We start from the raw sequence: 12,969 nt of genomic DNA on the forward strand, positions 1-12,969 counted from the left end.
AGAAGTATGGTAAGTGACACCACAGATCGAGGTGTTCTCAATTTCGTCCATTTATGCAGAAAGTCTGGGAGACAGAGCTAGTAATGACCAAGAGATTCTATCAGAAATGTCAGCTCTATTTCTACTGCAGTTAAGTGACTCCTTGGTTCCTGGACACACTACGTCACTTTCAGAGGTGAAATCAAAGAGCAAATGGTGCTTGCACTTTCTTAGGAGTTCTAATCCACTGTACTGGCAAACCGCAGCCAATGGCACTGCATGCGAACTGCCATGGGGCACCAGCTGGGCGTGTGCTGAGCAGGATCAATCCCAGAACTGAAATAACAATGGATATTTTGGAAGTTCAGTTCATTGCACTAATAAACCTTTGTATTAGATTTACTTAGATTAATAAACAGTGCAGTTTCATAACAACGCACTATGGCTTACTTTCTAACACCTCATAATTTCTTTGGAAATGGGGCTTGCCACAACTAGTAGCAATAAGATATTAACATTTCAAATTCTGATGACTGAGCTACTGCAAAACAATACACCAAATATGAATTGATTAATGTTTAATACTACCCGTAGAGTTTCCAAAAATAACTAGTTATTCAGTAATCTAAAGTAAATTATTTTTCTTTGGTGCATTTACATTCCATGTTTAGAATTTCCATTCTTCAACAGTCTCCTTGTGCTAAATATTAAAGCTTCACCTACCCTGAAGCAAGGGGAAAAAACATATTGTCTTTAAAGTCACACTAAGACAGTTGAAAAAAACAACTGAAACAGAGTATCATTACTAAACAGAACTGGGAAAAACAAACACACACAAACAAAAACAAACCTCAAGCCCTCCAACATCTACTGAATCTATTTAATATAGAGATGTACAGCTGAAAAACAGGTCAGGAAAGGCTGTAACTGTAATCAAGGAGTAGGGGTTTTTTCTTATTCTGCACTTCCTCTTACCCAATAAACGCACTTGGATGACATCACAGCAAACAGGTAAAAAAATAAAGAACCAGCATTCACAACATGCCACAACAGCTACCCTTCAGGTATAATTACCAACAGAAATGCAATGAAAATACTCCAGTCTTGCAAAGGCAAAGCAAGAGGAAAGTCTCTGCAAGGGGCATTACATGATGGGCATTTGACATCCAGTGTACCAGCAGAGATCAGAGCAGGCAGCTTTGATGGGCTGGGTAGAGAACTGTAACCAATATACTAGAGAGCCTTTTCACAGGGCAGGGGCACCACAGATTGGCACATCTAGCCCAATTCTTCTCTGACAGGTACAAGGTGGTGCTGCAGCTCTGCATGTAGTTCAGATAAAAGCCTAGTTAAGAACATTCATATTCCACAGGCCATGGAAAACAAATTACTTGGAGAATAAAACTCCAAAACTGCATAATTCTTTTAATTCTTTTTTTTTCCAACTACCACAGCAGGTACTTGGAACAGATTTTTACAAGCATTTGCTGGATCATGGAAAACAGATCATGAGCAGCTACTTGGGTTTTTCATGTTCCTCATCAGCAAGAAAAAACTTGTCATAACACATTAGTCTCACAGAACATTTAGGGGAGGGGTGACAGGCGTCACTGAACAAAACCTTCAGGAAACCCAACAATATTTTGAGGAAGGAATGTTTTCTTTTTAAATACAGGGGGAAATACGGTAAAGGTGATGAAGAGGCTGAATAAAACACTCCTTACATACTATACAATCCAATGCCTGAAGGTACCCTTCTCTATCCTACATCTCTAATGTGATAATTCACAGAGGTGCCAGAATGGCAAGTCAAGAAATACTCCTTAATTATTTTTCCAGTAGAGAACAAAGTAACTTTCTACAGCAGTGTGCTAACATGGAAAGCCTGGGACCCTGCATGCCTCTGAAAAGCATTTACACTTTCTCAGAATCTCTACAGAGTCAGTATGTATTATACTTTACAAATAGTATCTGTTAATAATCTCTCAATCCACTCAGACAACAAGGTTTCCTAGATAATGCTTTGAAGCAGGCATATCACACTGTCCTATTTGCTTATTTTCAAGTTACACAACCAGAGTGCTAGCTGGTCACTCTGCAGTCCCTAATGTATCTGTCTATGCTACAAGTCAAAACAAAGTGGCTTCTACACAGGATAATAAAATCCAGGAAAACAACAACAAGTTTTTTGCAACACACACAGTACTATAGTACAGCACTGGGAGAGAGGTCTTTGACATCTCTTTTACCTACCGTCAGATTTTGGAAAGCAAAGGAAGGCCATTTTCCAGTCTCTTCCATTAGGGGGAAAAGAAACCAACAAGGCAACTACTTTTCTCAGAAGATAAGTACAGAGGAGTTGCATGTCAACTCCTATCTATATGGAATGGAAGCATGTATATAGATATGAGATACAGAAGAGCATCTATGTATGTATATACAGAATGGAATGAACATGTATATGGCACAGACATATCTATTTTTGAAGTCCATGGTGACATCTTTAAGAGCTTGGGTTTTCTGTTTTGTTCTGGTTTACAGGTAGTAGGACCACAAGGATGGCCTGGGAGAAGCCATCATGTCCTGGGAAGCAGTAAAACAACCTGCAGCTGGCTAAAGTCCCAAGAGCAGGCCCACAGGTCCTGTTTGGGAAGAGATGCTGCTTGACAACCAGGAGGATACAGGCACAAAATAACAAAAACAAGAGAAGAAGATGCAGAAACTGCTCAAATATGGGTGGAGAGGAGACACACATGCCACTGACCACCAAGGAGAACAAAGAAGAAAAAAAAGAAGTAAAAAAAAAAAAAAAAAAAAAAAAAAAAAAAAAAAATTGCTTCTGTTTTAGAAACTTCCTAGTTCAACAAATGGCTGAAATCACTGTTTACTGGAAAAGAAGAGGTGAGTGATACAGTAGATTCCAAAATATTTGTCTGAGATGAAAGCTCTATGTCTAGCACATGGAAAGATTATCTCAAACAAACAAACATGCAACTAAGAGGAGCTCAGGAGAAGGTGTTGAAAGAGTACAAGGTCAAGTGTTTACAAATGCTGTAGCTAAAGGCTCTCTATTTTTCACCTAAAAGTAGTGCAGGAATGATCACTATATAAAGATGATGTGTCATTCTACATAGATACAAACCTATCTACATGCATCATGTTCATAGCTGGACATGAACCTGCTGACAAAGTTCAGAAATTGTACTGAGCCCACGGAACTACTCCTTGCTTCTCAAAATACTAAGCAGAGCACTGTCTGCCCCTTGCAAACCTTCATCAGATCTGGATAATCTTCTGAGAGCTTAAGGAGGAGGCAGAAAGAAATTATAAGCATGGACAGGTGGCAAAGTCATAACTTCACACTTTTACAGTCTCCCAACATATTTTAAAGAAATGAATGACAAGAAGATGAAATACTATATTCTGGTATGCCAGAGCCACAGTATCCACAGAGGATGGACTGAGGGAAGGACCCTAACAACCATTTAAGACCCAAACCAGTTCAGTTTCTTCTTCACAATTCCCCTACTAATAGGAAATTAAGTCTGCTGCACTACTGGTACTTGCTTGAAAATTAAGAGAACAGCTCTCAAACCCTAGTGAGAGAAAAAAGTGATTATGGCAGATACAGACTTAAGAGTACCACAGGAAGGTACAGAGAAGTAAAAGGCTCAAAAGCCTCTCTTTCAGCCTCTCAGCCAGCTGTGAAATGAAATTCTTTCCTGGTCTTGATTTTTTTTTCTGGACAGAAGGCTGGGGGTAAAGAACAGATGATCAGAAAACCAAGCATGAGGTGGAGACTCCATACTTGCAGGACAAAAAAGAGAAGAAAGGTGGAAGTGGAGTGCATGGGGGCTAATGCCTTGATTGAAAGTTCTGCTTCATTACACAGGGTAGCCAGAGAGACAGCATGGAATGGAGCAGCTCCTCAGCAGATCAGGGAAAGAGCCAGTTACTCAATAATGCCTATGTTAACAGTGTTGCCTATGTTAACATGTTATATGTCCCCTAATGTTAAAAAGGCCTGCTTAAATATGTATGTCTCTGCTAATTTTTATCAGCTGTGTAACTATGCCCTTTACTAACTTCACTTGCCTCTTCCTCACTGCTGTTATCCTCTTTTTCTTTTTCATCTTCTTCCTCTTCTTCAGCTTCACTGCTGGAGCTGTCTTCTTTCAACTCTGTTTTCCAGTTACTAGGAACAGTTCTGGTTTTACGGAATTCAAGTGCTTGGTCAAAAGCTGTAAAAGAACCAGCCTTTGTTAGCACTACAGGAAGTATCAAGCTTGCACAAATATTTCAATTAAAAAAACAGTAATGAGGGGTGACAGGCAAGAGGAGAAGGAAAGACTACTAACTAACAATTCCTCTCCATATTCGAAGATCCTTAACAACCACTCCATGTTGTCCATCCTTATTTGTTTTATCCAGTCAAAAACTGGCCTAGTGTTCTCTGTACATCAAGGCACTCAGAGATATTACTAATATTTTTACCTTATTAGTGTCTACAGACATAAACAAGGATCTTCTGAACAGGGCGTATATGAAAATTTAACTGAGGAAACCCCCATCCAAGAGGTTTACACTGCAGTTTATATGTATCAAAAAAAAAGGGCAAAAAGGAAGAAATTATCACAAGCTAACTCTAAGAGTTTCATCACACAAGCTTAAACTTTCAAATGTACCCACAATTCCAGATTTTCAAAGCTCATAAAGGCAATTTACAACTATTAGGGGCACTACTGTGAGAACAATTCCATAAAGTTCTAAAGCAAAAGGAAAAATACACTGTATAGAGCCAATGTGTGTATGTTTGGCTACACTTAAAGCCAGTGCAGAGCAAGTGGGGTGTTGTTTTAGGGAGTTTTATTTAGTAAGGTTTTATTTGTTTGAAAAAAGTTCCTCCAACTTTCCATAAGCATTCTCCTTCAATACATTATTCTATAACAAAAATCCTATAATTTAGGATCTTTAAGACATGAATCAATCTGCCACAGATTTAGAGCAATTAATGTAACTAAGGAAATACACACAAGTGTTTCTCACAGGAAGTTATTTTTACCTTGTTTTAACAAAGCGTCAGGCTTTGGTGAAGTTTCACTGATTTCCCGGACATCTTTTCTTGGCACAGAAACACTGGAGAATTTAGAAAGTGTTAAAAACATTTAAAATGTTTTAAAGGTAAACTAACTATACAATACAAAGTTCCCATTAACATTATAATACACTTACTAAACACACATAAGAGGCATACAAAGTATATCTTGACAATTCTGTAGTGTTACTCTGGTACAGTGTTAGTGACTGGATTAAACCCAAAATTTTTACATTAAATTGATTAAACTATATGCATGCACTGCGTGTTAAAGAAAGCATGCTACTTCCACAAACAGGTAGTTTCTGGAATCTCCCATATACGTAATACTTTAAACTCTCACATTAATTTAACATTAATTTAGAACCCTATCTTGCTTAAGTGAGCATTAGCACATATTGTCAATATGAAATTAAAGACTTTTAAATTGAAAGAACAAAGACTTTTGTCTACAACCAGGGAAGCAAATCTGAATTGCAGCTCTGGAGGACAGGGGGGTGGGTAAGTGCTTGTGTGCACACATCTTGTGTGTGTTCCTTGGGTGATGTGCACTGATGCCTGAAAAACTATCAAATGGTAAAGCAATACCATACACTTAGTAAGTAATTAAACCACAACAAAACTGTTAAATATCTAAATATCCTTCTTGCAAAACATTGTGTTGAACTGAACCAAGCACAATAAATAGCTGCAACTTTTAAAATAAAAACTAAAACCTAGAAAAAGAATTCTTCTGTTGTGAGTTTAAGAACACAAAGAACTTTATTTTGTTGCAAATACCAGTCTGGTTTTCTATGTTTTTCTATCCTTTTTCCTACTTTGAGTAGCATTAGAGCTCTTTGCAAGGAGCACGATAAGATGCAGTTGCAGTCTAGACTGAGATAAACATATGCCTTAGTACCTTCCAACAAGAAAGAGGATTTCTGTGTGTGCACGTGGTGTACGTGCAGGCATGCACACATCCCCACTGACCCTTCTGGAGCTGTATAAGCTTACAGCCACATCCCTGAAAAGCACTGCTCTATTCCAACCTCAGCAGGAAAGAGTTTCAGGCCACTCTTGAAGTCATGTAATACTGCTGGGTTTCCCACAATTTTAACAATGGAAGTAAAACTAAGACAGATAGATTTATGCATCCCATTAGTAATAATGACAAAGTTCAAGACTAATTTCATCACCATGTAGGCTGTTAACAGTTTTTTAAACATTAGAAAAATCTTGGCAGGAACTCACTGATCTTACTGATGTTATTAATACTTTAACCAACACATCTCATATTACATTTCACTTGAGGTACAAATTTTGCTCAATTATCAAACTCAACATTCCTACTCACAATTTGCCATCCTTGAAAGAGCGAACAAGAATATTGTCTTTTTTCACCGCAATATCATCACTACAATCTGGACAAACCACCTGCAAAGATATTACAATTGCAAAGTTTAGAGAGAAAAAGCTAAAACAAGAGAGTAACAGTAAATAGCAGTGCTTCTCTAAAAGCTTTTGTGCTCATTTCTCATTGGCAACCCTGAGATGAGAGCAAGTGAGATCCCCCAAAACACAGGAGCAACGACCTCCTGAAATTACTGAATGCACGAGGTCATGCTTGCTCCTAGAGGGAAACCGATGGCTGCTGCCAGAAACATAAGAACAGCATTCTGACAAAATGTCAGTCTGTCATGCCTCTACAGCTTATTCTTCTCCTCATCCTAAAAGGACAGAAGTTTCTCCAAGTGCTGCCACCTGACTTAGAGACTTCTTCTGAAAACTTCTGGAAATGGCAAAGAGGTGATCACACACAGTGTCAAAACCAAAAGCTAACAGGATTTATGAAATGCAATTTTATAAGAGAAGACTTACAAGTAATCTGCATGGGAGAGAAGAGCACCTCAAGTGCAAGTATTATGATAGGTTCTTTAACTCAAGAAGTAGACTAATCAAGTCTAGCATTGAGACAACATATTATTTGTTGCAATTTTAAAAGCTATTTCAGTTTTGCTAAATCAGGATACAAGTCACTAATCAAAAAGCATCAAGAATTTAATAAAAAATTATATAAATAAATGTATATTTTCAATTGCCAGAAAGTGACACAGAAAAGCAACCCCTCTCCATCACTCATCTGATATCTCATAATGTGCATTGTTCCCTGAAAGTCAGGAAAATTCTGGCTGCTACAAAATCTCAAGCAGCAGCAAATGACTGTAGCCCTAAGCTATCCCAGGTAAATACCTCCTCTCTCTTATCCCAACTTTTGCCTTTCAGTCCTAATTTTCCACCAAATACAAAGATACTAAATGGCAAAAGTTGAGTTTTTCCCCGCACCTTACATAGGCCACCACCTATGCAGCATTTTAGGAGCTAAAGTCAAAAGTTCCAAGTGATTTGGAAATAGACTTACATATCACAAAGCACAGGCTAAATATGGTCCTCAAGACAAATAAAATTCAACAGACCAAGTTCCAAAATTCAATGCATTCTACAAAAAGATTACTTTAGGAAATGACAACTTTCTAACTGAAATTATGCTTGAGATACAGCTTGCAATATCAGGGTAAAAGACAATGATTATCATCCTCTATTTAAAACTGACAAGTGCAAACTCCTAGCTCCTTAAAGATGGAGAAAAGCTCTTCAGGCTTTAGCAATTGCTTTTCTAGAAGCATCAAGATTTTAGTAGTCTGAAATCCATTCAGAGGTTGGAAAACACCTTACACCATAACCCCATCTAGTGCCTTTACATCAAGCAACATCACCACAATTTTGCCTGAATCGAGTTCTCAATTTCCTTGCAAAACAAACTCCACTGGAGTCAGAGGATGAAAGAGATGATCCTGTGTAAACTCAATTTTCTGAAAATGCTGCAGGCACATTTCCTCACTGCACCTTTCAAAAGCCTTTAAGTACACATTAAAACTAAACAATGCTACGAGGCTTTGAATAAGACTGAATTACATCCTGACCTAAGGAACAACTGTCAGACCCTTTTACAATTCCAGTTAGTCACTGTACTCCCCCCTTCCCCACAGAACTTACAAAAACAAGTGAACAAAAGCCCCACCAACCCAGACATGTATGCAGAATTAGAACAATGCAGTCAATCACTGAGTCCTTAGAGTAATTTTAACCAAATTTAGATTTCTACAGCTCTAAATTTGTAAGTGATAATCTATTTGGTTATAGAAGTGATCTCCAAAGTACTTGGTTTCCACTGCTAATCATAATTGTTACCTGCTGTAAAGGTTTAGACTAATCCCTGAACTTGTTTTCACCTAATAAACTTGCACAATGTCCTCTGTGCTTATACACAAAGTATCTGTACACAATATCATTAATAAGAAATAATGCTGAGATACACATTCTTCCACATATTAAACCTGAATTTTCATTACGTTATTCATGCAATTACCATAATACAAAGTTAATGCAAAATTTATCAGTAATAAGATAAGATTACTTTGTTGGTACAGTAGAGGTAACCTGCTTACAAGGTAAAAAAATCAATAGGCACAGCTATTGGAAAGGGTATTATAACAAAAAAAACCAAGCCAAATGAAAAAAGGCAGCTATTTGAGGTATAAATCTACCCTTTGGCACAGCTTTTCTGGTTAAATACAGTATGATGTTTGTTTGCAGAGCTATAAACCTGATTACTAAAGTAAGCTTATCTAGGATAAGCTATTTCAGAGTTAACAAGCTTCACCCTCAAACTTTATCCCCCTACTGCTTTTCATTTGTTGCAGGAAGCTTTCCATGAAGAAGAAGCTATTCCAATCTTCAAAAGAAATCCAAAGAAACAATTGTGTATCTTTAGTATATCTTTGGAGCAGAAGCAAGAATTCAGCTCCTCTTTAGGGTCTGACCCACAGCTGCCATGAGCAGCACCACAGGAGCCACAGGCAAGCCCAACCCCTCCCAGAGAGCAGGCCATGGAAACTGGTGCCTGGCACGGCAGGAAGGCAAACTGCTCAAGCCACTTTCACTGCACACTTCTCTGAGTGAACTGTGAGGCAGGCAATACTGCATCCTCCTGATGACAGCTTTCAGCAAAGAAACAGCTCAATTTTTCTTGTTCATCACCGAAAACTTCTCTTGAAGCTATCTCCTGCAAACATGGTACTTCCTTGCTGTACATTCTGCCCTCTCCCTTGTACAAAATACTTCAGTGACTCTTTCTCTTCCACAAACTTCACCAAAAGAATTCCTGCTGGAAAGCTGCTGGATTGCATTACAAGACACAGCAGGTGACAAGCAGAAAGCTGCAATTGAGAGCTATTGCACATACTAAGAGGAGTTAAATGCTACTGTGCAGCATGGCTTCAAAAGCAGAGCACAAGTCTCCCTGAAATTAGATAAATGTTAAGCTTTCATTGCCAGGGAGGAATTAATCAAATATTAAAAATAAAATAAAAATTTAAAAGCATGGTTCTAGAATGTACCACATACAGAAATATATTCATTTTCAAATCAATCAGTGAGCCTATATGCAATCACTAGACTAGCTGTGGTATTTTTTTAGAAGTTGATTTCTTAAAAAGTGTCTTTAAGCCAGAATAAAGGAAGAGAAAAATACTGGTACTAAAAGGCTACAATGTAATTTTAAAGTAAATTTATTGTCAATATTTCACTACCTACTGTAATGACCAAGAAAAACACATTTGATTTTATTATCCAGCGTGATTATATTGAATGTTGAAAAATCATGTCTATGTAATCGCTAAACTTCCCCTCTCTCTGTACTTTATATTTCCTTCCTTGATAAAACTCAGTTATTTGGAAAATTGATATACAATAGCCCAGGAAAAAAGCCCTGAAATTCAAGTCCAGTAGTGATCACTGAACACACTGCCGAGCTAGAATTAGGTCAACAAGCTCTGGCTGTTTGGAAAAACTAAGGCCATGTTAGCAATCTCTTTTTTTAAGCAAACATGTCTAGATATATTTCCTTTGACTGTTATTGTACAGTCCAACTTGAAAAAACACATTCTAAACTTCGAACAAAAACCACCAAAATGAAGAAACCCCACACCTCTCTCAGTGCCTAGAAAAAGATAAAAGCTGTACAAAATTATAATAAAGATGAAACTCTTACCAAAGCTGGAAACCACAGAGCCTTCTTTTTATCCACACTGAAGCAGTCCACACACACAACTTTTCCCAGTAACTCATCACTTTGTTTCCTATCATCTTCATCTTCATCGCTGGAAGAGGATGAAGATTCTTCTTCAGGACTAAACAACAGAAAGAGACTTAAAACTCAACTATTCAAAACTTGCTTATTGTAATTACAGGAGATCCAAAGCATATTATCAAAGAGACACAAATAACAGCGACTTGAATTGTCTGTTAGGTGTTTTGGCACAAAAATGAATATTTATAATATAGTATAGTAACAATTCAAACATTACAAACTCAGAAATGCACATTTACTAGTCATACATGTAAAACCCAAACAAAACACCACCATGCACCCACAAGGAGGAAGACAAAGGCACTGTCAGGGTACTCAAAGTGAAACCATTCTACCCTACAAAAACACTGTCCAAAAATACTGTTGTAGTTGTAGTTTTGGACCAATGTTAAGCTAACCTGTTTTGGTTTTCCCTCTTAATCTCTCTATGCTTTTACTTTAACAACCACACAGAATGCAAAGCTATTTTGAGAGAGGACAAATCTCTGAAGAAGAAACATCAGATACAAAGATAAACAGCAAAGAGGAAATCTGTTTATCCTTAAAGAGCTCTTTAAAGATGTGCAGTGAACCATTTCTATGACTTTCAACTTCATATTGAATGAAGTGTTGGAATGTAAGTGGATGGGCCAAGATGCAAATGCATTTCCATTTAAAAGGGTTCTGGCTCATTGTTTTGACTGTTCAAGCACAAAGTTGCACCTGGTTTTAACCATATAAGAAGTCTAAATACACAAACTAGTCCAACTAAAATTACTTGCAACCAAAAAAAAAAGAAAACCCTCTCTTGATGCTCTCTATATATTCTTTTTTAATAGTCACTTCTAAGGTTAATCCTCAGAAAATATACAGCATCTTCAATGAGCACCACCACCATTACTTCAAAAGCTATCTTCCATTTGTCACATAACTGCTTTTGAGTACAAAATTCAGTAGTAACAAAAAACTCAGTTACCATTTGTGCAACAGAAGGTAACTGATGTACAGTTTAAGGAGAATTTCTTTTCCCCCATCTTGAATTTATCTTATTTCCAGTTATGATAATTGTTTTGGTTTAGCATTGTTTTATTTTTTCCCTCAAAATGCCTTTTTTTTAAAGTAATGGCTTCTTTTAAAATGTATTAAATCCTTTCAGGCTGCTTTCTGGGGCTCAAGACTCTCTTGTAGGAAGAAAAAAACCACAAAGACTAAAAGAGAAAGCCAGAACTATTTTGGAGAGACTTCTGCCTAACTCAAATTGCATAGATACTGGTGTAAGTGTCTTTAAACTCAGTTAACTCAGTTTTAACAACAAGATAAAAGATAAGTGTGCTGCTTCTGACATAATAATATCCTGTACAACCCTGTACAATATCCTGCACGGTCACAGATATCAAGGATGCTACAATGACATTCTCTGTGGTAATACCAGCTTTTTTCAGCTTTTTCCTTCACAACCTCACAAATTAATAACTCAACAATTTTCTGAGTAAATATATAGCTCCTCTACATATACAGGGCAACATTTATTTCAAGCTACTAGAAAGTGTAAAACCCCAAGCATGAAAACCACTACACCTAAAAGCTTTAAGCAAAAAAGCAAAAAAAAAACCCCACATAAACCCACATATACACACAAAAACCTCACAACCCGCTCACAAACAATAAAGAATAAGCACTGGACTATGTAACACTGCTTTATCAAGACCACAGCTACCAAGAATTTCGGCACCTAAAAATTCTTGAACTTTGTTTTTTAATCAGTAAGCTTTGTTGCAAACTACACTAGAAGCAGTGAGAAAAAAACTGATGCACAGGAAGTTCCACCTGGATATGAGGAAGAACTTCTTGATTGTGCAGGTGACTGCACGCTGGAACAGACTGTCCTGAGAGGTTGTGGAATCTCCTTCACTGGAGATGCTCAAGAACAATCTGGACTCAATCCTGTGCCAGGTGCTCTAGGATGGCCCTGCCTGAGTAGGGAGGTTGGACCAGATGCCCCACTGTGGTCCCTTCCAATCTGAGCCATTCTGTGACTCAGCAATACTGTTCATCTATTTCTAAAAGCCCTTCAGAGACTGAGAAACCAAAGGTCTACAGGAGAATTCTGGGACCTTCCACAAAGACTTCCTATCAGCTGGACAAGAACTGCACTGTAATTATTTCACTTGAGTCCAACATATTTACAACACTACAGAGATGTTTGTCAATACAATTCACTGTCACATTTCCATTTGGGATGCCACCTTTTTTTTTCTTCTTTTTTTTAACAAGAAAAAGCTGTTGCCTATACCTGGTGCTATTTTAAATATTGATTACACAAAGACTTGGAATGCTTGTATGCAACAACAGACAAGAACCCGAGTTTCAAACTGAGTGCTAAACAACATTTTTCATCCAGCCTCCTGCTTTTATATAAGAGAAGCCTGAACATACAAATAATAAAACTCGACACACACGGAAAGCTTCAGAATTGATTACACACAGCACAGATATCAAAATATTTAACTTACATATGATTGGATCTCCTTCCCCTGTTTGTTTTCTTTCCTATAACAGGAGTCCCAAAATGTTCAGGATTGGTGAGTGGAAGCTGATCTAATGTCTGTCGAAATGAAAAAACACATATGCATATACATAAGAAAAAGCAGGCATAAGTTATTCTCCAAACCACCTGCTTCACTGAAGCAATTTTTGTCAACAGAGACTTTCTCATTATGAAAGA

General features: G+C 37.5%; 1 protein-coding gene across 4 annotated transcripts in view; it reads right to left on the reverse strand.

Moving 5' to 3' along the window:
• Positions 1-12,969, reverse strand: part of ARID4B (AT-rich interaction domain 4B) — an 86,783-nt gene that overhangs the window by 31,890 nt on the left and 41,924 nt on the right. For all 4 annotated transcript variants that reach the window (XM_074537496.1, XM_014267425.3, XM_074537495.1 and 1 more), the window contains exons 7-11: positions 12,758-12,849; positions 10,167-10,305; positions 6,411-6,490; positions 5,042-5,115; positions 4,075-4,220 (exon numbers count right to left, since the gene is read on the reverse strand). In XM_074537496.1, coding sequence (XP_074393597.1) covers positions 4,075-4,220; positions 5,042-5,115; positions 6,411-6,490; positions 10,167-10,305; positions 12,758-12,849 — 531 coding nt within the window. The remainder of the gene's footprint in view (positions 1-4,074; positions 4,221-5,041; positions 5,116-6,410; positions 6,491-10,166; positions 10,306-12,757; positions 12,850-12,969) is intronic.

Source organism: Zonotrichia albicollis, chromosome 3 (genome assembly GCF_047830755.1).
Source record: "Zonotrichia albicollis isolate bZonAlb1 chromosome 3, bZonAlb1.hap1, whole genome shotgun sequence".
NCBI lineage: Eukaryota > Metazoa > Chordata > Aves > Passeriformes > Passerellidae > Zonotrichia > Zonotrichia albicollis.